The sequence below is a fragment of the Heterodontus francisci genome, chromosome 7 (assembly GCF_036365525.1).
Source record: "Heterodontus francisci isolate sHetFra1 chromosome 7, sHetFra1.hap1, whole genome shotgun sequence".
Classification (NCBI taxonomy): domain Eukaryota; kingdom Metazoa; phylum Chordata; class Chondrichthyes; order Heterodontiformes; family Heterodontidae; genus Heterodontus; species Heterodontus francisci.
In genome coordinates this window covers 73,532,899-73,558,793 of record NC_090377.1, presented here as the reverse complement: position 1 = coordinate 73,558,793, position 25,895 = coordinate 73,532,899, and the positions used below count along the sequence as shown (strand labels likewise).

The window sequence follows — 25,895 nt, the reverse complement described above, 5'->3', positions numbered from 1 at the left end:
GTGCTAAAACTGAAATGATTCCATGGGTGTGTTTTTTTTTAATCAAGTTCACCGACAGGACAAGATGTTGTTTGAAAGCCAACTGTGCTGGAGGCCATCTGTGATTTGGGCTCAGAAAACAGCAGAACCCTTGGTAACTTGGGGAAAAATGGTTAGAGAAGTCACATGTCAAGGTGTTCAGGAGATTGACTCTCTGTTTGGGGTTTGGATTTTTTTTCAGTTAGTTATGGTGAGAACTGTTTGAAGACATAAAAACAAGAAATGCTGGAAATACTCAGCAGGTCTGGTAGCATCTGTGGAGAGAGAAGCAGAGTTAACGTTTCAAGTTGGTGACCCTTCATCGGAACTGTTTGAAGCCAATTGGTGTTTTCCTGCCATGGAAAAAGAAATCACCCAGCTCGCCTCCTTCTCGATCTTTTTGAAGAAATCCTGCCAAAATGCAGTGTGGAAGAGCAAAAAAAAATCCCTGGTGCTGTATAGCTCCTGAAGAGCTGAAAAACAAAATCCTGTAATGCAAGTGTGTGCAGGCAGAAAAACCTTGATGCCACATTTTTCTCCTGGAAAGCCTACTAGAATAATTTTTGACATCTCCAGAATGGAATACTTCTGAAACGAACCCAGTGACCCTTCTCTGTATACTCAGATGCCAAACCAAAAAAGGGACAACTGACTTTCTTCCATATCTTCTTTCTTTATTCATCAAAAATTATCAAATATTTGGCCAAAGTAGTTTTTTGGTAACAGACCTCTGCAGAGTGAATTTCTGTATTTTTTTTTCCAGTGTGTGTGAGTGTAATTGGGGAATTTTAAAAAAAGGAATCTTCAATATTTTAATCGGTGTGTTAATGCTTTGTTTCATTACTGGTTAAATCTTGTTTTATTATAAACTGACAAGTTTGTTATTTATTAAATAAACCTGGTTGGTGTATTTTATTCTGGGATTAAAAAAAAGAGTATATGATTGGCTGTATCTACCTTTAGTAAACATTTAAATAGATGTTGTGACCTATGGAGAGTGGAACTAGAAAAGACAGTGCACTCCTCCTGGCTCGGGCATAACAATATCAATTGACTGGTCAGATGGGCAGAAAAGTGGCAACTGGAATTCAATCTAGAGAAGTGTGAAGTAACGCATTGGGGGAAGGCAAACAAGGCAAGGGAGTACTCAATAAATGGTAAGATGCTGAGAAGTATAGAGAAACAGAGGGACCTTGGAATGCATGTCCACAGATCCCTGAAGGAGCAGGGCAGGTAGATAAGATGGTTAAGGCATACAGGATACTTTCCTTTATTAACCAAAGCATAGAATAAAAGATTGGGGAGGTTATGTTAGAACAGTATAAAACGATAGTTAGGCCACAGCTGGTCATCGCTTTACAGGAAGGATGTGATTGCACTAGAGAGTGTTCAAAGGAGATTTACGAGGATGTTGCCAGGAATGGAGAATTTTAGCTATGAGGAAAGATTGGATAGGCTGGACTTGTTTTCTTTGGAACAGGAGGCAGTGGAGGTGAGATTTAATTGAAGGGTATGTAATTATGAGGGGCCAAGATAAAGTGGATAGGAAGGACCTAATTCCCTTAGCAGAGGTCAATAACCAGGGGGAATATATTTAATGTAAGCCATAAAAGTATTAGAGGGAGTTGAGGAGAAACTTTTTAATCCAGAGAATGTTGGGGGTCCGGAACTCACTGCTTGAAAGGGTGGCAGAGGCAAAACCCCTCATCACACTTAAAGACTTGGATATGTACTTGAAGTGCTATACCTACAAGGCTATGGACCAAGAGCTGGAAAGTAGAATTCGGCTGGATAACTCATTTTTGGCTGGCACAGACATGGTGGGCTAAATTATTTCCTGCGCTGTGATTTTTCAATGTTGCTGATTCTAAACAATATTTTTAATATTAACATTGTTGTGTGTATTTCTACCACAGTGCTTTGCCTTGATGAGATTGCTTGAAGTAGGTCATCTTAAACCTATTTTAATGTTTTATGTAGGTGCCAAGAGTTCAAAGTTGTCAGCTGTTATGTGTTAATAGGAGCCTCTTGAGATTGAGGTGGCTCTCACCTCTCTGTTCTGTAAATTTTACCCCTTTCATCAAAGTGTTGTAGGAAAAAGTAGATTGTAATGTACAGCATCTATTAACGGGAAGGAAGTTACGTGTAATACTATTTGACTCTGAACTCATCTTATGGACACTCACTCAATTATAGAAACTGCACAGCCAGTGGTACACATGATTATAATGTGTATTGAAAATATTTAATATTGAATTTAACACATGGAAGGTTGCAAAGAACTCAACAACACTGAACATCCTACTGGCAGTTACTTTATTTGATAGTTTTGTAAACTACAGATAGAATGACAAAAATAATTACATAAATAGCTTCAATATCAGTGATCGCATTAACATTGCTTCATGACCGCAAGACATCCCAAAATACTAGACAATTAGGTATGTTTGAAGTCTAGTCACTATTGTATTGTAGGAAATGTGGTAGCCAATTTGCACACAGCAAGATCCCACAAATAGCAATGTGATAATGATCAGATGATCTGTTTTATGTGTAGACTGAGGTCTAAATATCAGCCACTTCACCAGGGACAACTTCCCTGCTCTTCTTCTAAATAGTGCCATAGGATCTTTTACATCCACCTGAGACAGCAGAAGAGGCTTTGATTTAATGTCTCATCTGAAAGACAGCACCTCTGATAGTGCAGCACTCCCTCAGTACGCACTGGAGTGTCAGCCTAGATTTTGTGCTCAAATCTCTGCAGGGGGATTTGAACGCACAACCTTTAGACTCAGAGATGAGAGTGAAACCACTGAGTTACAGCTAACATGGCCAACAAAATGTAACTGATATTTATAAGTTGACAAGAATCAAAATCATCATAAGCATAGAAGTAAATTTGATTTTAACTATTATAATATTACAGCATTAGTTAAGTTTGACTCAACAATATAACAGTAAAATGTAATTTCCAAGATTCCAAGATATACCTGACTGAATTCAAAATAACGCCAGAATTCTTTTGGGTTAATTATCTAACTTTGATTTTTAATCACAAATGATAAGATCAGCTGGAGTGTTCAACAGTTTAGCTGGTTTAAACAGGAGGCTAACTCAGCTTCAACTATTCTGTCTTTGCAGGTAGTCTGTAATCATCTTTCAGTGATGATCAACTTCTTTATTACTCATTGCTGCTCTTTAAAATCTACCGCTCTAAAACCATCTCAAACACCTTATAATTTAGGTGAACAATGTTTGATCTTAAATATGTTAAGCTGCTAAACTGAACATTATTTTAGACAATCTGACTAATCATAAATTATAGACGATTAGTGAAAATTTTCTTCGAAACGACGATTCAGTTGGAAAAGATATCCCAGAAACTGTAGTTTCAAAGTTGAAAACTTCATCCCTGTATTTTCATATATCAGAATATTTGTGCAATGGCATAATTTTATTAAGTTGGTCTCAAGCATGGGCAGTGCTTTACCTGTGGGGCCCCACCACAAAAGTTTGGTTTAAGGCCTCTACATTTCATTAGGCAACAAATCTGCACACATACAATTGTGAAACGGAATGTCTGAAACAGGTAATGTAAAAATAATTGACAAAGTGATAAGTAATAGCTAACACAAGTAAAGATGTTGATTGATTATAAAGGTCTTGAAGCACTGACATCATTTCAGTATTGAAGCCATAAGACAACTCAGAAACTGACTTTTCGTCCTTTAGATATGGCTAAAGTCTTGTATAGTATCTCAATAGCCAAGCTGCAGACAAATCTGAAATCACTGGTGATCTCTACCAGGCCATTTAGCACTCTGGTGAGATAGTCAGCCATAAATAGTTCTTTATCAATTTCAGTCAGGAAAATTCAGTCTTTCAACTGATGCAACTGTCACAGACACCATTAACAGCAAAATTGCAGTACAAAGGTTTGGATAAAGATCTAGGAGGCATCTTTATAAATATAATCAAGCATATCAGTTGAAGCTGTGTTTATAAGACATACAACAGAAAAAAAAAACACTTTCCAGTTTGGAGAGGGTTTAAATAAGGGAGGAAGGGAAAAACCAAGTTCATAAGTGCATAAAGACCAAGTGTATAAAGCTCAAAGTAAAATGGGAATAGAAATAGAAATCAAATCATGGGGATTTCAGTAGAACCTCCATTCTCCAACTATTGCTCAGTAATTGCATCTCACAGTCAATCCACTAAATAATCATTTAAAGGTAGCAGTAACCATCCTGACTGAATTGAGAAATAACTACTTCATGCTTTTTCAAAATTTATTCAGAGATCCTCATTACTAACAATCTACAATTAGACTGACTCATTGATAGCCTTTTTGTTTAATTGTGTGCTGCATTGGTCCGGTTGGCTAGACTGTTTAGGTTGTTGCTATTGTGTGTCTGATGTTTGATAAAGTTGAGATCGATTTACCTCAGACAAGGAAAATTTGAAATCCTTAAATTTATCACTGAATCTGCTTGGGGCCGCGGACTGGCTCGGGATCTCATGCAATTGATTGATTACACAATTCTAATGTCTCAAGGATTTTACTGCACAATGTTATTGGCCACAAGACCAAGGAAGGTGAATCATTTTTGTAGATGTTTCTTCAGTGAGATAGGCATGTCAAAATTTTAACTATCAAATAATTTTTACCTGTATAAAGTCTTTTGTCCATATATTTTTAAGGAAACAACCACAAGGCTAGAGAATGAAATATCTTCAGATAGATAGGAAACTGAAACTTTAGGCACTTGGCACCAAGATGTTCCAGTTACTGGTTTGTGAAGCTGCCTGTGAATGTCACTGTGGATAGTATACAAGCTGACCTAGGACACCTGCTCTGAGCCAAGAATGAACAGTAATATTTTAAATTTACATATTTAAAAAATCTATTTCCTTTTAAAAATCTCATTTTGACCTCCATTAGCTTGGTAGTGTTGTACAGGGAAATGCACATAAGTAATTCATCCTTAGATTCCCTCTCCCTTTTATAATCTTAGGAAATGGAATCAGCTTGAACATCATGTCATACATTTTTAAATTTTGAAGTTATGAATTGGTATTATTTCTGCAACTGGAAGGTCAACTATTTTACTGTTAATAGTCATTTGGTAGTACAGAACTTGAGTATTGCTGAAAACAGAGACATTTTGTCACAGCTTTTCTTCTTGCACTCATCAGGACAATTTACAAGAATACCAATGTCAGGGAAGGCAACAAATTTATACTGTATGAGAAAAGAGTACTGACTGGTTGGCAAGTGGACTCTGATTGGTAGAGGTGTTGCCATGGAGAATGCACCAGTTTATGGTGACTGACAGTTAACTGCTAAGCTTTGCTTGAAATTTAAACCAGACAGCTGGACTCTAATTGGTCAAGGCATTTTCCTGAGGAATGACCCAGCGAACGGCTGTCACTTATTTTGTTTAGTTGAAACAGGCACAATGTGTGTACATGTTCTTTCTGTCAGCAAACAGGGCCCTGTGTATTAATCTATGTAGCTTCCAGTATGTGCAAATGTGCCACACTACGAGCCGACTGACAATCTTAAATTGGTTGTCAGCGTAATTCTTAGCACACTGAGGATTATTTAGTAAATGTCAAACAACATGTTCCTTCCACTGTTTGCAACGGACAAGGTGCGGACTGTACCCAACCAGCCCATGCTGCAAAACTCAAAACACATTAGATGTGATTCCACAACTGGACAACATTTGCTAAATACGCTTCGACAAAATGTCGGTTTTCAGCAATATTTTACTGTTAATGGTGTAAAGTCAAAATATTGAGGACAGTCAGTACATATAAATTGCAATGCTCCCTCTTCTCATGCCTAGACTGTGAAACAGAATCTTTTTCATTGCAAGTATAAAGAAAATAAAATGTCTATATACTCAAAACTATCATTTAAATTGCATGATCGACTATTGGAAGGACAAAAAAAGTAAGAAACAACTTTAAGGCCAGTTATATTTAAAAGTCATAATTTTAAATTCTTCAGTTATGTCACTGGCCATGTCTGCACCAAGTCCCATTCCCCTGTCACCCCAGTGCTCACCACCCTACACTGGCTCCAGGTCAATCAACGTCTTGATTTTAAATTCTCATCCTTGTTTTCAAATCCGTAGATGGCCTCGCCCCTCCCCATCCCTCCAGGATATCTGCATTCCTCCAATTCTGGGCTCTTGTGCATCCCTGATTTTAATCGCTTCACCATTGGCGCCCATGCCTTCAGTTGCCAACGCCCTAAGCTCTGGAATACCCTCTTTACCTCGCTTACCTCATTTAAGACACTCCTTAAAGCTTACCTCTTTGAGCAAGCTTTTTGTCATCTGACTGAATATCTCCTTTGGTGTCGGTGTCATACTTTGGTTTATTACATTAAAGGCGCTATATAAATATGAGTTGTTGTTGTACATTACAATTTCTATCTTCTAAAGTTGAAACACACTTGCATAATTAGCCCATATTTTCTGTATTTCAATTGCTATACAACTTTTAGAAACTGCATTGTGATGTTAACTTCTTGTGTCAGATCTCCGGAACTGACACAAAAATCCATGAAAGGCCATCAAAGGATAGATTCTGCCACAACCTTCGCATTTTTGTTACTCTCAGAGTGTTTTTCCTTTATACAAACACATTTGAACAGATCCTTATCCAAAGTCTTTCTTGCAAAGCAAAAGAAAAGTAACCCACCTGCTGAAACAAAGATTACAGATAGGATAATAAGAATACCAAAATGTTGTGGTGCTGGGATGATGATTACCAAGCCAAAGCGGAGAAGGTCCATAATTCCATTCATGGAGCCCTGAACACCATTTACAATTCCTCTTTTTGACTCATAAACCATTTCTTGGATAAGCTGTGTTACAGTCAGGTCAAAACTCCATAAGCCTAGAAAATAATATATTTTTAGATCAATATGTGATTCAGGTTGACGATGACCCACCGCATCACCACCCCACCCCACCCCACCCCCACAACCCAGTGACCTGCACTTGCAGTCATTTTCTCCCCAACAACATTGAGTTATTTAGGTGAAGAGTAGCAACTGAGTGTATGCCAAGTGCCTTGAGAAAGCTGAAGTAAGAAATATGATGGCATCACCCTGTTGAAATGGAGAAAGGGGTTTTACGATTGTGCAGTTAAGTAACTGCAGTGAGCTGATGGTAGTTAGCCCTACTGTAAGATTCTGAATTAATGCACCCTTAAGCAGAGTGCATTGTGAAATATTAGTTCTTCATTTAGAGAGTGAAGAATGTACTGATGGGTAAGGAAGAAAAGAGAGTGGCTAGTGTGTGACCTTGCCTACCCTGCAGAAGTTATTAAATCTTTTGTGGTACTGGTCTATAGTGCTGAGGGTGAGAGTTAGCACTCAGTGCCAACTTCCTCCACACAGATAAACGATCTGACCTTTTAGACAGGTTTTCTGAAGATACATAAGCACTCTGTCTTTCACATGCCTCTATGTCAACATGAACTTTAATAACAACAAAGGGGTCATATACAGAGTCAATTTATTGATCCTTCTGCTGTATCTTGCTCTGAAGATAAATGTTCTCAGAGTCGGGATTCAACTCAAGGACAAACCGATATAGAAAGTATGAATCCAGATTTTTCTTAACTTGATGGGTTCATCCTGAAATTTACAGAGAATAATCTGCAATTTTTTTAAAAAGAGAAAGCCTTTAGTAGTTACAAGTAATCTTTCTCTGGAAGAATCTGTCTAACTGGTTACTTAGAAAAACTGAAAACAGGAAATAGCGCAATGAAGCAATAGTAAATGGATAGACATACATGTATTGAGATTTTATCACATCAGTAATAACTGGCACAATGAAAACGAGTGCTGAATGTTAATTAGCTCAGTGGGCACTGTTTAATTCCAGAAAGCTTGTTGTGGAAGGATAATGCTGGAGCCTATCTTTACTCAGTTTCACATCTATTGTACAGAATAAAAGGATTACAAACATGTAGCTCCTCACTCAAAATCCTCCATTAGTCTCAGTAAGAGTCGTTATAAGTGCTCAAGTAAGATCCCAGTTAATACCCTCCACCTGCATATAATTAAACAATTGATACACAATTAACAGATTCTCTTCTTTCTTTATAATAAAACAGATTAATATACTCAAACATTTCAAAATAAATTCCATATTGTGTGCAAAGTATTAACATGCTTAAAGAACATTTCAAAATAAATTCAATATTGTGTGCAAAGTATTAACATGCTTAAAGAACATTTCAAAATAAATTCAATATTAGGTACAAAGTATTATATTGCGAGATGCCCCTCCTCTAGCACCCCTAACTATTTCTTTGTACGAGCATTTCTATTTGTGAAACAATTGGATAGCTGATGACTTGAACTACCCATTTAAGTATGGAAATTTCCTTTCTCTCCAGCATTTGCTTTAATCCAGCAACGTCAATACAGTCTTTTCTCACTCACATTTTTGTAGTATACATTGTGCCACAAAGTACAAATATCCACATAACATTCAATGGGTATGCTATCTTCAATATGTTCCTTGTTCAGAATTTCACCTAAAATATTTGACAACTAGAACCCCACATCCACTGCCTCCACAAGACCCAATGTTTCCGCAGCTAAAGTGCTTTTTAACAGAATCACAGAATTCTTCCAGCGCAGAAGGAGGCCAATCGGGCCATCATATTTGCACAGGCTCTCCGAAGAGCAATTTACTCAGTCCCATTCCCCCACCTTCTCCCTGTAACCCTGCACATTCTTCCGTTTCATGTAAATGTCTAATTCCCTTTTGAATGCTTCAATTGAACCTGCCTCAACCACACTCTCAGGCAGTGCATTCCAGACCTTAACCACTCACTGTGTGAAAATGTTTTTCCTCATGTCACTTTTACTTCTCTTACCAAATACTTTAAATCTGTGCCCTCTCATTCTCGATCCTTTCACAAGTGGGAACAGTTTCTCTCTATCTACTCTGTCCAGACCTCTCATGATCTTGAATACCTCCATCAAATCACCTCTCAGCCTTCTCTTCTCCAAAGAATACAGCCCTAACTTCTCCAATCTATCTTCGTAACTGAAGTTCCTCATCCCTGAAACCATTCTCATGAATCTTTTCTGTACTCTCTCCAATGCCCTCACGTGTTTCCTAAAGTGCAGCACCAAGAACTGGATGCAATACTCCAGCTGAGGCCGAACTAGTGGCTTATACAAGTTCAACATAACTTCCTTGCTCTTGTACTCTATACCCCTATTAATAAAGCCCAGGATACTGTATGCTTCATTAACCACTGTCTCAACCTGCTCTGCCACCTTCAATGACATATGTACATATACACCCAGGTCCCTCTGCTCCTGCACCCCCTTTAGAATTGTACCCTTTATTTTATATTGTCTCTCCATGTTCTTCCTACCAAAGTGAATCACTTCACATTTCTCCGCATTGAACTTCATCTGCCACCTGTCTGCCCGTTCCACCAACTTGTCTAGGTCCTTCTGGAGTTCTACACTATCCTCCTCACAATTCACAATGCTTCCAAGTTTCGTATCATCTGCAAACTTTGAAATTGTGCCCTGTGCACCAAGGTCCAGGTCATTTAATATATATCAGGAAAAGCAAAGGTCCCAACACTGACCCCTGGGGAACTCCACTACAAACCTTCCTCCAGCCCGAAAAACATGAATTAACCACTACTCTTTGTTTCCTGTCACTCAGCCAATTCCTTATCCATGTTGCTACTGCCCCTTTTCTACCATGAGCTATACGTTTGCACACAAGTCTGTTGTGGCACTGTATCAAACGCCTTTTGAAAGTCCATGTACACCACATCAACAACATTGCCCTCATCAACCCTCTCTGTTATCTCCTCAAAAAACTCCAGCAAGTTAGTTAAACATGATTTTCCCTGAAGAAATCCACGCTGGCTTTCCTTAATTAACCTGCATTTGTCCATGTGACTATTAATTTTGTCCCAAATAATTTTTTCTAGAAGTTTCCCCACCACTGAAGTTAAACAGACTGGCCTGTAGTTCCTAAGCTTACCTTTACACCCCTTTTTGAACAAGGGTGTAATGTTTGCAATTCTCCAGTCCTCTGGCGCCACTCCAGAGTCTAAAGAAACTGAAAAATTATGGCCAGTGCCTCCGCGATTTCCACCCTCACTTCCCTCAGTATCCTTGGATACATCTCATCAGTCCTGGTGCTTTATCCACTTCAAGTACAGACAGCCTATCAAATACATCCTCTATCAATTTTAAACCCTTCTAGTTCTGTAGAAGGGTCATTGACCTGAAACGTTAACTCTGCTTCTCTCTCCACCGATGCCGCCAGACCTGCTGAGTATTTCCAGCATTTCTTGTTTTTATTTCAGATTTCCAGCATCCACAGTATTTTGCTTTTATTAAACCCTTCTAGTGTCTGAATTACCTCTTCTTTCACCATTGCCTGGGTTGCATCTTCTTCCTTGGTAAAGACAGATGCAAAGTATTCATTTAATACCTCAGCTATGCCCTCTGCCTCCATGTGTAAATCCCCTTTATGGTCCCTAATAGACCCCACTCCTCCTTTTACCACCCTTTTACTATTTATATGTCTATAGAAAACTTTGGGATTTCCTTTAATGCTAGCTGCCAGTCTCTTTTCAGGCTCTCTCTTTGCTTCTCTTATTTGCTTTTTCACTTTCCCTCTCGACCTTCTATATTCAGCTTGGTTCTCAATAGTATTGTCAACCTGGCATCTGTCATAGCACATTTTTTCTTCTTTACCTTAATCTCTACCTCTTTTGTCATCCAGGGAGCTCTGGATTTGTTTGTCCTACCTTTCCCCTTCAAGGGAACATAGCCTGACTGTGCCCAAACTCTCTTCATCGTTCAGCTACCGGTTTTCCTGTCAACTTTTGACTCCAATTTATTCGCCCCAGCTCCATTCTTACCCCACTGAAGTTGGCTATCCCCCAGCTAATTATTCTTACTCTGGATTGTTCTTTGTCCTTTTTCATAGTCAGCCTAAACCTTATGATACAATGATCACTGTCCCCTAAATGTTATCCTACTGCACTTGATCCACTTAACCCACCTCATTTCCAAGAACCAGTGCCTCCTTTCTTGTTGAACTAGAAACATACTGCTGTAAAAAATTTTCCTGAACACACTCTAGGTAGTAGAATAGCTTACCAGTTACTCACCAACCAGCTCCTTCCACTGCACTGAAAAAAGAACCAAACACTGGAGGGTGAAAAAAGTAGAACCTCCCTTCACCGAATTTGCCACTCATCAAACTCGTATCTCCACACTCAGCTTGCAATCCGCACTCTGATGTCTGCACCCAGACCTTGGTATTAATACATTTTGAAGCCGAAACCGCAGCAACCAGATTGGACTGGTCAGCCACTTAACCAATCAGCTACTCTGCAGTAGAGCCTGTTAATCCCTGCCTACGACTGGAAGAAACTTACTTTCCTTTCTTCACCCTACTTTACTTAACGACCCTTTTTATTTTCTTAGCTTCCCAAGTTAAAGGACAATATTTCCCATTTTCACCCATCAGAAATATTATGAAACCAGCTGCACTCGAATACCCATCAGGAAAATTAGCATGTGAAGCATCACTAAAAATGACTAGCTTCATGTTCTTTGGATCACCTGAGGATGGGAACTTCAGTACACATTCTCCAGATTTAATTTTTCTAATGTTTTATTTGCCCTTAAAACATTCTCAATATTTCGATGTTTCATCACTGTACTTAGCTCCAGCACATCAAAACTAGCATCAGGTCTAGTCTGAGTGCACATGAATTTCATTGACAAAATAAGCTTCGCTATCGCTCAGTCTCTGCTTTAGATATATCATCTTTCTGCGATGGCCTAGCACGATTAACCAGGATGTGAGTAATACTCTCTAAATTGGATTGTTGATTTAAAGTTATTCCAAACTTAACTTAATATCTAAACCAATATATTTAAAGGCACCACAAGCCTGACTCTCAATCTTAAATTCTGCCCTAATCTTATTAATAACATATTTCTCAAAATCCGCAGTACCACCCGATAAGAAATCATCAACGTGCATCATGAAGATGCCTGAAAGTTTCCAATAACACATGGCAGGATCTGCTTTGAGCTGAACACAACTAATTTTCAACAAAACAGATCTCACCGAGAAATACCACACCCTGGAAGCATCATTAAAGCCATAGATGCATTTGTTCAGTTTCCATAGTTTTTCTTCTGCATCTGCTGCCTCCTTAGGTGGTTTCAAAAACAATTCTCTCTGAAAAGTATCACTCTGCAGTAATGCGTCTTTTATCAACGGATCTATACTCCCATGAATATGTATCCAAAAGAGCTAAAAAATATTTTCAAGATTACTTTTCCAGCTGTGGGAGAGTCCACTCTTCAAAACCCCTCACAAGAAGTCTCGCTTTAGCCTTAAGTCCCACCGGGAAGGACATTTTCAGTACAAATCCAACTGTGTGACATGGCTAGCTGTCCCCTACCTGGTACCTCAAAATAAACTCCAAACTCTCTCCAACTCTCTAATTCCTTAGGTTTTGCTTCTCTTATTAGTTTATCCTTGTGTTTATTGGCAGCCACTAAAACTACACGGAATAGAACTATAAGTCCTCATGACCAAGACTGCTCTCTAGCCTCCACTTTTTGTGGAATCTGTTCAAACTACAGCCTCCATTAGCACTTTGATGGCTTTCGGGACTACTGCTATCAGATCTCCTTCGCACACTATCAGAGGCTCTTTCTTCAGTACGGGATCGTTTCCTGATGCAAGAGTCACTTCCAGACCCACTATTAGAACTTGCACTGCGCTTTCTTACTCTCCACTCTTTCACCCCATTCTGCCAGTCCATGGATCTTGCTTCTTGGCCATCATCTTGAACATTCAACCAATATTTAAACTTGCCAGTAGATTTTCCTGCACATCCCACAACTGCTGCATCCCTTCATTTATTAGACTCCTCTGGAATATATGTCACCTGAATACCTACTCAGGGCAATTGCCCTTTGGATGTGATAGCTCTTTCCTGAGTGTCATGATCGCTCACATTACTGTTCAACCCTTGATCTACCTCATTCTGTTCCACAGGACCTTCATCACAAAACACATGATCATTTGAGGTACAAGGTGCCTCGTTTCCCTCTATCAGCTGCTCAGATTCTGAGACTTTATAACAAACCCCAATTATTTGTGAGGAATGAACCTTAATAGTTTGATTTCCATGCTTGATAATTACAGTCTTACCATCACTTCCATTCCCTATGACGCTCTCTTTTTTATTTCCTGAATCAAATTCCACCTCAGATGGCCTTATACGATGCCTCAGAGCTCTCCAAATTTTCTCAAAGAACTCAGCCTTGGTGAAAGCCCGTTTCCCTGCCTGTAAAGCATTCAAATGAGCAGAAAAGATGGAACTAATTGTAGTACCTTCTAGAGCAGGAGGACAGTTGCACAGTACAGAAGGCAATTTGGGATTCTGCCTGTAGACCAATTGATAGGGACTATATCTGAAGTGAAATCTTTGCATGAACCGCCCATGCTACGCCGGTTGTCAACTTGCAGTCTGGTTGGTCAGCTCAGATTTTATGCAGCATTTCATCGATCACTGTGTGATTCCTTTTACAGAGCCCATTGCTGAAAGGATTTTCAGTTGCGGTATTCGTAACCATAATGTTCATGTTTTCACACATCTCTGAACTCGTCATTGGCAAATTCCCCTCCATTATCCGTCAGAAACTTAGCTGGTGGCCCAGGTCCAGTCCCTATCCATTTCTCCATGATTTTATCTATAATCACCCTTTTGTCCTTGCTATTCAATTATTGTAGAAAAACGAAATCTAGTTGCTAGGTCAATAAAATGTAGAATGAAAATATTGTCTTTGTCCCATACCTTTTAAATCAATGGCAACTACCTCATTAAAGTCACATACCAATGGAAGGCTTACCATAGCACATGATGGTGTCCTCCGATACTTTTTACAGATTTCACACTTTTCTCTAATCTCTTCTATTATCCTCATATACTCTTCATCAATCACACCAGCATCCTTTAGCAGTGATTTTCATCTTTGACTGGAGGGGTGAGCAAATTGCCTGTGTAACTTTAGGACAATTTGCTTTTTATCTCTGAGTCTTATCACCTAATGCCATTAATACTTCTCTAACACTCTGACTAGAGATATCGGGTTTTGTTAAGGAGATACAATTAAGCCGACTGGGTAAACTGCAAATTCACTGACTTTCCAAAAACAATTGCCTTATCATGCTCCATATCAAGTTTGATTTGTGCCTTTTTCATTGAAGGCTTACTCAAGAGTAAAGGTATCTCACTGAATACTGCATCAGTATTGATAAAGTGGCTTACTCCAGCTACTTTACATGGAATTACTACTTTCTTCAGTGACTTCAATGTGTTGTCATCGCTAAACCTAAAGTTGGTAGTACTTTTATACTCCTTAACCTTGCATCGATCCTCACTACTGAGTGAATTCAGATAACATTGTAACCAATCTGTTCCACATACAGTCAATGTGCAAGCACTATCTAATACAGCACAGTTGAACGAATCTGCAAGTAACAGATTCATCACGGGACTAAAACTCCTTGTGACGAGAACAATTCATTCAGGTTCACCAGTATCTTCCTCTTCTGCCTCAGCATTCTCTGTGCAGTGTGTTATTTTGAGGACTCTGCCCCTCCGTTTTGGGCAGTTCATTGCATAATGATACTTTGAGTCACAGCTGAAGCACCTATTAACTGTTCTTTGGGCATTCCTGGGATTCATTTGCTTATGACTGTTGTTCCAATTCTGTCTTCCACTTTAATAGTCAGGGACTGCTGGGTAAGTAAAAACTATATATTTGGGTGGTTTAAAATCTCTTTCTTTTAGTTTTGGTGACTGCAGCTTGACTGTAGCGGAGGTGCGAGAGCAAGCTTACAGCTGGGACGTCAATTTCAGTGGAAGTTTAAAAGTTAATTCCCTTTTGTTTTCGGAGGACCAGGGGACTGCTGGGTAAGTAAAAACTATATATTTGGGTGGTGGCTGTACCCGAGACACTACACGTGTAGTGTCTCCCACCCACCCTCCTCCTCCAACCAAAAAAAAAGGACTCTGTTGTGTTGATAAGGTAAGCTTTTTATTTAAGAAGTTCTGTCCGTTGGATTGCTAACCTAACAAGTTCTGACATTTTTTTTGGTTTTTCAGTAGATCTGTTGGGAATTTAGAATAGAGGGAATGGAAGTTAAGGCAGTTGTATGTTCCTCCTGCAGAATGCGGGAGGTAAGGGTCGCCAAGAGTGTCCCTGCTGACTGCATCTGCGGGAAGTGCACCCAACTCCAGCTCCTCGAGAACCGCGTTAGGGAACTGGAGCTGGATAAACTTCGGATCATTCGGGAGGCGGAGGGGGTTATTGAGAGGAGTTATGGGGAGGTAGTCACACCTCAGGTAAAAGAAGTAGGTAGATGGGTTACCGTCAGGGGAAGGAGAGGGAACCAGCAGGCAGTGCAGGGATCCCCTGTGGCCGTTTCCCTCAACAACAGGTATACCGTTTTGGATACTGTTGCGGGGGACGACTTACCAGGGGTAAGCAATGGGGTACAGGTATCTGGCACAGAGTCTGTCCCTGTTGCTCAGAAGGGAAAGGGGAAGAGGAGCAGAGCATTAGTCATTGGGGACTCCATAGTTAGGGGAACAGATAGGAGGTTCTGTGGGAACGAGAGAGACTCACGGTTGGTATGTTGCCTCCCAGGTGCCAGGGTTCGTGATGTCTCGGATCGTGTTTTTGGAATCCTTAAGGGGGAGGGGGAGCAGCCCCAAGTCGTGGTCCACATAGGCACCAACGACATAGGTAGGAAGAGAGATGGGGATTTAAGACAGAAATTCAGGGAGCTAGGGTGGAAGCTTAGAGCGAGAACAAACAGAGTTGTTATCTCTGGGTTGTTGCCCGTGCCATGTGATAGCGAAGCGAGGAATAGGGAGAGAGAGGAGTTGAACACGTGGCTGCAGGGATGGTGCAGGAGGGAGGGTTTTGGTTTCCTGGATAATTGGGGCTCTTTCTGGGGTAGGTGGGACTTCTACAAACAGGATGGTCTTCACCTGAACCAGAGGGGTACCAATATCCTGGGGGGAAGATTTGCTAGTGCTCTTCGGGGGGGTTTAAACTAATTCAGCAGGGGGATGGGAACCTAAATTGTAGTTCCAGTCTGCAGGATGTTGAGAGTAGTGAGGTCAGGGATAAGGTTACAAGGACGCAAGAGGGCACTGGCAAGCAAGAACCTGGTTTAAAGTGTGTCTACCTCAACGCCAGGAGCATCCGGAATAAGGTGGGTGAGCTTGCAGCATGGGTTGGTACCTGGGATCTCGATGTAGTGGCCATTTCGGAGACATGGGTAGACACGGGGACAGGGGCAGGAATGGATGTTGCAGGTTCCGGGATTTAGATGTTTCAGTAAGAACAGAGAAGATGGTAAAAGAGGGGGGGGGGGGTGTGGCATTGTTAATCAAGGAGAGTATTACAGCGACAGAAAGGACGTTTGAGGACTCGTCTACTGAGGTAGTATGGGCCGAGGTTAGAAACAGGAGAGGTGAGGTCACCCTGTTGGGAGTCTTTTATAGACCTCCAAATAGTTCCAGAGATGTAGAGGAAAGGATAGCGAAAATGATTTTCGACAGGGGCGAGAGTAACAGGGTAGTTGTTATGGGGGACTTTAACTTTCCAAATATCGACTGGAAATACTATAGTTCGAGTACTTTAGATGGGTCAGTTTTTGTCCAGTGTGTGCAGGAGGGTTTTCTGACACAGTATGTAGACAGGCCAACCAGGGGCGATGCCACATTGGATTTGGTACTGGGTAATGAACCCGGCCAGGTGTTAGATTTAGATGTAGGTGAGCACTTTGGTGATAGTGATCACAATTCGGTTAGGTTTACCTTGGCGATGGGCAGGGACAGGTATAAACCGCAGGGCAAGAATTATAGCTGGGGAAAAGGAAATTATGATGCGATTAGGCAAGATTTAGGATGCGTAGGACGGGGAAGGAAACTGCAGGGGATGGGAACAATCGAAATGTGGAGCTTATTCAAAGAGCAGCTACTGCGTGTCCTTGATAAATATGTACCTGTGAGGCAGGGAAGAAGTTGTCGAGCGAGGGAGCCGTGGTTTACTAAAGAAGTTGAAGCGCTTGTCAAGAGGAAGAAGAAGGCTTATGTTAGGATGAGACGTGAAGGCTCAGTTAGGGCGCTTGAGAGTTACAAGCTAGCCAGGAAGGATCTAAAGGGAGAGCTAAGAAGAGCAATGAGAGGACACGAGAAGTCATTGGCGGATCGGATCAGGGAAAACCCTAAGGCTTTCTATAGGTATATCAGGAATAAAAGAATGACTAGAGTTAGATTAGGGCCAATCAAGGATAGTAGTGGGAAGTTGTGTGTGGAATCAGAGGAGGTAGGGGAAGTGTTAAATGAATATTTTGCGTCAGTATTTACAGTAGAGAAAGAAAATGTTGTCGAGGAGAATACTGAGATTCAGGCTACTAGGCTAGATGGGATTGAGGTTCACAAGGAGGAGGTGTTATCAATTTTGGAAAGTGTGAAAATAGATAAGTCCCCTGGGCCAGATGGGATTTATCCTAGGATTCTCTGGGAAGCTAGGGAGGAGATTGCAGAGCCTTTGTCCTTGATCTTTATGTCGTCATTGTCGACAGGAATAGTGCCGGAAGACTGGAGGATAGCAAATGTTGTCCCCTTGTTCAAGAAAGGGAGTAGAGACAGCCCTGGTAATTATAGACCTGTGAGCCTTACTTCGGTTGTGGGTAAAATGTTGGAAAAGGTTATAAGAGACAGGATTTATAATCATCTTGAAAAGAATAAGTTCATTATCGATAGTCAGCACGGTTTTGTGACGGGTAGGTCGTGCCTCACAAACCTCATTGAGTTTTTCGAGAAGGTGACCAAACAGGTGGATGAGGGTAAAGCAGTGGATGTGGTGTATATGGATTTCAGTAAGGCGTTTGATAAGGTTCCTCATGGTAGGCTATTGCAGAAAATACGGAAGTATGGGGTTGAAGGTGATTTAGAGCTTTGGATCAGAAATTGGCTAGCTGAAAGAAGACAGAGGGTGGTGGTTGATAGCAGATGTTCATCCTGGAGTTTAGTTACGAGTGGTGTACTGCAAGGATCTGGTTTGGGACCACTGCTGTTTGTCATTTTTATAAATGACCTGGAAGAGGGTGTAGAAGGGTGGGTTAGTAAATTTGCGGATGACACTAAGGTCGGTGGAGTTGTGGATAGTGCCGAAGGATGTTGTAGGGTACAGAGGGACATAGATAGGCTGCAGAGCTGGGCTGAGAGATGGCAAATGGAGTTTAATGCGGAAAAGTGCGAGGTGATTCACTTTGGAAGGAGTAACAGGAATGCAGAGTACTGGGCTAATGGGAATATTCTTGGTAGTGTCGATGAACAGAGATCTTGGTGTCAAGGTGCATAAATCCCTGAAGGTTGCTACCCAGGTTAATAGGGCTGTTAAGAAGGCATATGGTGTGTTAGCTTTTATTAGTAGGGGGATCGAGTTTCGGAGCCACGATGTCATGCTGCAGCTGTACAAAACTCTGGTGAGACCGCACCTGGAGTATTGCGTGCAGTTCTGGTCACCGCATTATAGGAAGGATGTGGAAGCTATGGAAAGGGTGCAGAGGAGATTTACTAGGATGTTGCCTGGTATGGAGGGAAGGTCTTACGAGGAAAGGCTGAGGGACTTGAGGTTGTTTTCATTGGAGAGAAGGAGGAGGAGAGGTGACTTAATAGAGACATATAAGATAATCAGAGGGTTAGATAGGGTGGATACTGAGAGTCTTTTTCCTCGGATGGTGATGGCAAACACGAGGGGACATAGCTTTAAGTTGAGGGGTGATAGATATAGGACCGCAGAATGCCCTGTTGTTCTACCAGGGCTGCAGGAAATGATGGTTTCCCCAGGAATTTCTTTAAGGCAACAGACATCTGATTTAACAGGGAGTCTTTTCCCAAGAACCGAACCCCAGTTAGAACCAAGAGCCTGTCCATATGCAACACCCTAGCACAATCTAGCAATTTAAATGCTATCACTGAACCAGGGATCTCCAAATTGAATTACCTCAATCTTATATAGAGTCTGTTAAAGTCCATGATATATTCCTCCATTAAATAACCATCTGTTTTCCAAAATCTATCCAAGTCTAACCATGCCTCTACACAATCAATAGGTCATCTTCCTTGTGGATTTCATCCAAAAATTCTAACAGAAGAGCCAAACCTTCATCAGTATCCAACTGACGAGCATTCAGTTCACAAAACACTTTACTTCGGAGTTTACTTTTGGCAGGCAGTGACAACTCCAAGGCCATACCTTGTTACCTCTTTGGTAGGGACGTAACCCAGGTCCATATATCCACTTCATTCTTTCACTGGTCATTATGATTCAGACTCAGAACATCAGAGGGTAATCCAAAATAGCCAGTAAGATTTTAGTTTTCTCGGTAAAAAAAATCCTAGTTACCAACTTTTAGTTTTAGGCAACCATCCACTGCTACCTTGTTAAATCCCAGAAAGCTTGTTGTGGAAGGATAATGCCTATCTTTACACTCAATTTCACATTTATTGTACAGAATAATAGGATTACAAGCATGTAGCTCCTCACTCAAAACCCTCTACCAGTTTCAGTAAGAACAGTAAGAATCTCCTTATATTCTTTTTTTCTTTTGGGCCTCCTTATCTCGAGAGACAATGGATATGCGCCTGGAGGTGGTCAGTGGTTTGTGAAGCAGCGCCTGGAGTGGCTATAAAGGCCAATTCTGGAGTGACAGGCTCTTCCACAGGTGCTGCAGAGAAATTTGTTTGTTGGGGCTGTTGCACAGTTGGCTCTCCCCTTGCGCCTCTGTCTTTTTTCCTGCCAACTACTAAGTCTCTTCGACTCGCCACAATTTAGCCCTGTCTTTAATCTCCTTATAAATGCTCAAGTAAGACACCAGTTAACACCCACCACCTGCATATAATTAAACAATTGATACACAATTAACAGGCACATCACAAGAATGACCAAAAAACAAAGGGATCTGGGGCAGGGGTGGGGGGTGGAGAAAGAAAGAAAAAATTGATTGTGGGGGTGGGGAAAGAAAAATGTTTTCCATCCCATTTTGCTGCCAAAAAAATTACATGTTCTGATACTACACTGAAATTCCTGTATATTAGTGCTGCAACTTCTTCAGTCAAGTAGGGATGACAAAAATTTGAGAAGCTTCAAAACCAGAGCAGAAAGATCTACAATTTTTTTTTAAAGAGTACTAACAAGCATGGGAGGAGAGAAAATGGAGATGAACAATGATCTTTGGATAAGACATTTATGCAGTATTGTGATATGGGGGAGAGGTCTTTGCTTTACCCTGAGCTGCCTGATAACTATGTTCCAATATAAGCTTTTTGTCAAATTGTTCTTCATTTTTTTCAGCAGCCTTTTAAAGATTATTTTAATGTTTAAAATTACCCATGTTCAATGTAATAACTTAAAAAAAATACCCATATTTAGCCTTTAAGTGTTTCATGTGATATTCCAATAACCTAGTGGCCCTTAGAAATATATTGTTTGGCAGTTCCTTGACTACTTTAAAATATACTTCCAAAAGCCATTCCATCATTTTTATCAATAGTACAAATGTCTTGCAAAATTAAGTGTGCATACTTTTCATTCAAATATATATACATATTATATCTCTCAATACATTACAAAGATTCACAGGCACTTGTTACATGTATTGGCACACAAATGAATACATACTGCTACGACCAAAACAGAAGTATTGCACTCTTAATTCAGTCCTACTACTCCATAGGTCATAGCATATCAAAAAAGTTCCCCATCTACCAAAGAAAAGCCAAATTAAACACTTTATTTGTCCCCCAGAATAAGGCACACCAAACCAGGTTTCTTAAAACAACATTAACTATTTATGAGAAAAGAACTAATAAATCTTAACTATTAATGAGATAAATTTATATATATGAAAAACTCCTTATTTCCTTAGCTCTCATGCACACACATATACATTCAAAAAAAAAAGTTAACCGGGGCAAAGGATTTTTGGTTTATAACTGTTTTTAGGAATAAAAAGAAACAAATTAAATGATTACGTTTACCACATACTGGTAGGATGTTTTTGGTATGGTGAGGTGTCCCAGAGTTAAATAGTCAGATGCCACTTGCAGTCTCTCCAGGCGAGATTAATGAACAGTCTGTGATGGATTGGCTTTCAAGGCAATTTGTCTACAGCAGGCGTCACACTGGTATTTCAGCAAGGATGCAGCAACCGGTTTGCTTGGGTTTTTTTAAACTGTAGGCTAGCAGTAGAAGCTTTCTTGAGATTTCAGGATATCCCAAAACAGAGGATGCAACAGGAACTACTCTGGATGCAGGAATTCTTCAGCGACTGGAGGCAATAAGGATGTGCCACCTTTCCAATGCAGGCTTTCTTCTCAAGAGATGTAGGATTCCTTTACAGAGAGAGGTAACACTTTTCTGGGTCTTCCTCTCTTGCTCCAGGCAGGTCAAAGCAAGATTTTAAATGCCTGCTCTTTGTCCAACTGACTGGTTTTAAAAAGTGATCAAAGTGAAAAAACCTTCTTGAATATGGTCACATGTCCAGACACAGTGTCTCTTGTCATTCAAAAAAACTGCTCTGAGGAAGGCCAAACCCCTGTTTCCTTGCAATTGCCAGCTTTCCTGTCCTTGTACAAGTTCAGCTTCCTTTCTAAGCACCCATAAAGTTCATCTTTTGTTATGAACTTCCTTTCAAAACATTACAGAAATTGCAACTACTTGCAGGTGTCCAAGTCTACTGAAAATCCTTTTTTCTGTTTTTTAAGAACACACAGAAGTCCAAGATGCTAGCACAAAAATAAAACGTTTTGTAACAATACATACAAATATATAAACATACAAACACAGTTACATATAAACACAGATACACACACTAACAGATCCTCCATGGCATATGTGTCACAGTGAGTCGAGTTGTTGTAAGGGGCTGTTATTGTAATAAAAGGGAAGAATTGTATGTCACCATTGAAATACTGTAGGAATGAGTTACATGTTGAAGTAAGAACTTTTTAATTGGTATTTATTTACTTATCTGCAATAACCAATTCGATAAATATCTGCATGTAATAAGGGAAGCAGCTCTTACAGTGTAAATTTCCATAGCAAAGGGTAAGAAATACATAAACCTAATTTAATCTATTCTTGTTTGCATTTGTTTCTTTATCCCATACGTCTGCAACAGTACATAAAACTACACAGAACTTACAGCTTAGAACTTGGCCATTGAGCCTGACTGATCTCTTTCAGTGCTGGTGCTCCACACAAGCCTCCTTCTGCCTACTACACCTCACCCTCATCAGCATAAGCTTGTACTCCTTTCTCCCTAATGGACTTTTCTAGCCCCCCCCCCCCCCCATAAATGCATCCATGCATTCGCCTCAACTACTCTCTGTGATAGATAGTTCCATATTCTAACCACTGTCTAGTAAAGAAGTTTCTCTTGAATTCCTTATTGGATTTAGTAGTGATTATTTTACATTTCTATCTCCTGGTTTTGGATTCTCCCATAAGTGAAACCATTTAGTCCGTGTCTACCCTTTTAAACCCCTTTGTAATTTTAATGACCTCTATTAGGTCACTGCTGTTATACTCCATGGTGAAGGTTATAACTGGAGCCAATCTTTTAGAAGCATGTATTTACAAATAACAGATTACAAGCAAGCACTTCCTAACACGACAACCACAGTTCAAGTCAGTGTCTATTTTTGGGGCACAAGTGAATCCCCAGTTAATGCCCACCACTTGCATACAATTAAACACAATATATAATTAACAGATTCCCTCCTCTCTATGAATAAAAATTAGAGTTTGAATGTGCAACCAAAATTTCAAAGACCTCCATATTCTGTACAAAACATTACATTATGAGACGCCCCTGTTCTAGGACTTTTAACAATTTCTTCATGCATGCATTTCTTTTTGTAAAACAATCAGACAGTTAATGCCTTGTATCCACCCATTTAATTTGAGAGATTTCCTTTCTCTCCAGCATGATTCAAGGTAACAAGGTCAATTTGTAATCTTTTCTCACTCACACTTTTTGTAGAGTGTATATTATTGTACAATGAATGATTATCCATATAACATTCAATGGTATACTAACTTCTGTATGCTCATTGTACAGAATCTCACTTAAAATATTTGACAAATAGAATCCCATTTCCCCTGCTTCCACAACGGCCAGTGTTTCAGAAGCCAAAATACTTCCCAAGCTAAGGGACAACATTTCCCATTTTACCCATAAGAAATATTATGAAACCAGCTGTGCTCAAATGCTCACCAGGAAGATTAACATGTGAAGCATCGCTAAAAATGACTAGTTTCATGTTCTTCGGGTCACCCAAGGATGGGAATGCAAGAACGTATTTCTCCAGATTTAATTTTTTGCCCTTGCAATACTCGACTTTAGGGTGTTTCATCATAGTACTTAACTCCAACACATCAAAATGAGCATCTCTCTAGTCTGAGTGCACAACCAGTTCAACTGACTGAAGCTTCGCAATTGCTCTGTCTCTTCTTCAGATATAACATCATTTTTCTGTAAGGACCTAGAATATTAACAGGGATAGGAATAACACTTTCTCAATAGGATTGTTGATTTAGTTATTTCAGACTTACTCCTCTTATTATCTAAGCCAATCTATTTAAAGGCCCCAGAAGCCAGACTCCCAATTTTAAACTCTAATCTTATTAATAACATATTTCTCAAGTTCTACAGTACCACCCTGTAAGAAATCATCAATATGCATTGTGAAGAAGCCTGAAAGTTTTTCTTTATGATACCAGTGAAACATTGCGAGATCTGCTTTTAGTTGAACACAACCGATATTCAGCAAAATAAATCTCACTGAAAAATACCACACCCAGGAAGCATCATTCAGGCAATAGAGGTGTTTGTTCAGTTTCCATAGATTACCTTCAGCATCTTCTGCCTCTTTGGGTAGCTTCAGAAACACTTTTCTCAGAAAAGTACTGCCCTGTAAAAATACAGCTTTTATGTCGATTGATCTACGCTCCCATGAATATGTGGCCAAAATAGCTGAAAATATTTTCAAGATTACTTTTCCAGCTGTGGGAGAATCCACTCTAACATCTGTATCACGCAGTTGGTCTTCAAAACTCCTGGCAACTAGCCTCACTTTAGTCTTGTAAGTTCCATCTGCAAGGTCTTTTTCAATACAAATCCACCTATGTGACAAAGTTAGTTGCCCCTTATCTGGTACCTCAGAATAAACTTCAAACTCTCTCCAACTATCTAATTCCTTTTGTTTTGCCTCTCATTAGTTTATCTTCAAGTTTATTGGCATCTACCAAAACTTCATAATTATGAGGACTTCTGCTCCGAGTCTATTATGTGGCCTTTATTTCATTGTCTAATCTATTCAAGCTATGGCCTCTACATGGACTTTTATGTATATTGGTATTACTACTGTGAGATCTCCCTCTTGCATTATTCGAGGCTCTTTCTCCAGTATGTGATCATTTTCTGATGCAAGAGTCACTTCTGAACCCACTATCAATGCTGGCACTACGCTTTCAACTCTCCATTCTTTCACCCCATTCTGCTAATCCGTGGACCTCGCTTCTTGGCCATCATCCTGAACATTCAACCAACGTATAAACTTGCCAGTAGCTTTTCCTGCATGTCCCACATTGTTGCATCCCTCCATTCACTAGACCCCTCTGGAATATATTTCACCTGAGTACCCACCTTTGAATGTGATAGTCTTGTACATTGCTGTTAGCGCAGTTCGAGCGCTGTTTACAGATGCCTTGGAGGCTTTGCATGGCTAAATAGTAGTTTAGTTTAGTTTAGAGATACAGCACTGAAACAGGCCCTTCGGCCCACCGAGTCTGTGCCGACCATCAACCACCCATTTATACTAATCCTACACTAATCCCATATTCCTATCACATCCCCACCTGTCCCTATATATTTCCCTACCACCTACCTATACTAGGGGCAATTTATAATGGCCAATTAACCTATCAACCTGCAAGTCTTTGGCATGTGGGAGGAAACCGGAGCACCCGGAGGAAACCCACGCAGACACAGGGAGAACTTGCAAACTCCGCACAGACAGTACCCAGAATCGAACCCGGGTCCCTGGAGTTGTGAGGCTGCGGTGCTAACCACTGCGCCACTGTGCCGCCCCTCGGTTATTTTATATACTTAACTATTGACACTCTCCTTAAGAATGTGCAGCTAGCACCTCTCATGATGCTTCTAATTCTTCCAAGCCATGTGACTATTACATCATCATTACAACAGTGGGAGGTGCTACTCAGTCTCAAAAATGAACCCTTTCAGGCCCTTATACCATTTCTCCCAAGTCTTTATCCATATATATTTTGATATATATATATATATTCATTCATTTTGACAATACATACTACTCCATCTACCCCCCTCCCCCCCAAGTCTCTGACATCACAGATTCAGTCTGTCAGGAGGCTTCACGACTCTCCCTGATCGTTTTTTGTCAGACTTGGAAGGTCATTAGTCTGTCTTGAAAATCTTGTTCGATGACTTGGATGGCCTTGACCATTGTTTATAGTATCCTGTTGTCTCTGGGTTTCCTGTTCATCATCTGGTTCCTCCAGATATATGACTGATTGTTGTGTTTGAGGAATAGGGATAAGGTTTCTCCTATTTCAGCATTTCGTACCCTTGGGAGTGTGCACTACAGATCACAGATGAACTTCATCTCTCTGGATGACTCTATCCTCACGTCCTAGA

General features: G+C 40.3%; 1 protein-coding gene across 6 annotated transcripts in view; it reads right to left on the bottom strand.

Moving 5' to 3' along the window:
- Positions 1-2,325: 2,325 nt before the first annotated feature.
- The window catches only part of LOC137372061 (ferroportin-like), a 74,134-nt gene continuing 50,564 nt past the window's right edge, over positions 2,326-25,895 (bottom strand). For 2 of the 6 annotated variants that reach the window (XM_068035421.1, XM_068035422.1), the window contains one exon: positions 22,508-23,703. In XM_068035421.1, coding sequence (XP_067891522.1) covers positions 23,636-23,703 — 68 coding nt within the window. In that variant the 3' untranslated portion in view covers positions 22,508-23,635. Of the gene's footprint in view, positions 6,931-21,202; positions 21,943-22,507; positions 23,704-25,895 lie in introns of those variants that run through there. The other 4 variants (XR_010975356.1, XM_068035420.1, XR_010975354.1 and 1 more) reach the window with 4 other exon arrangements.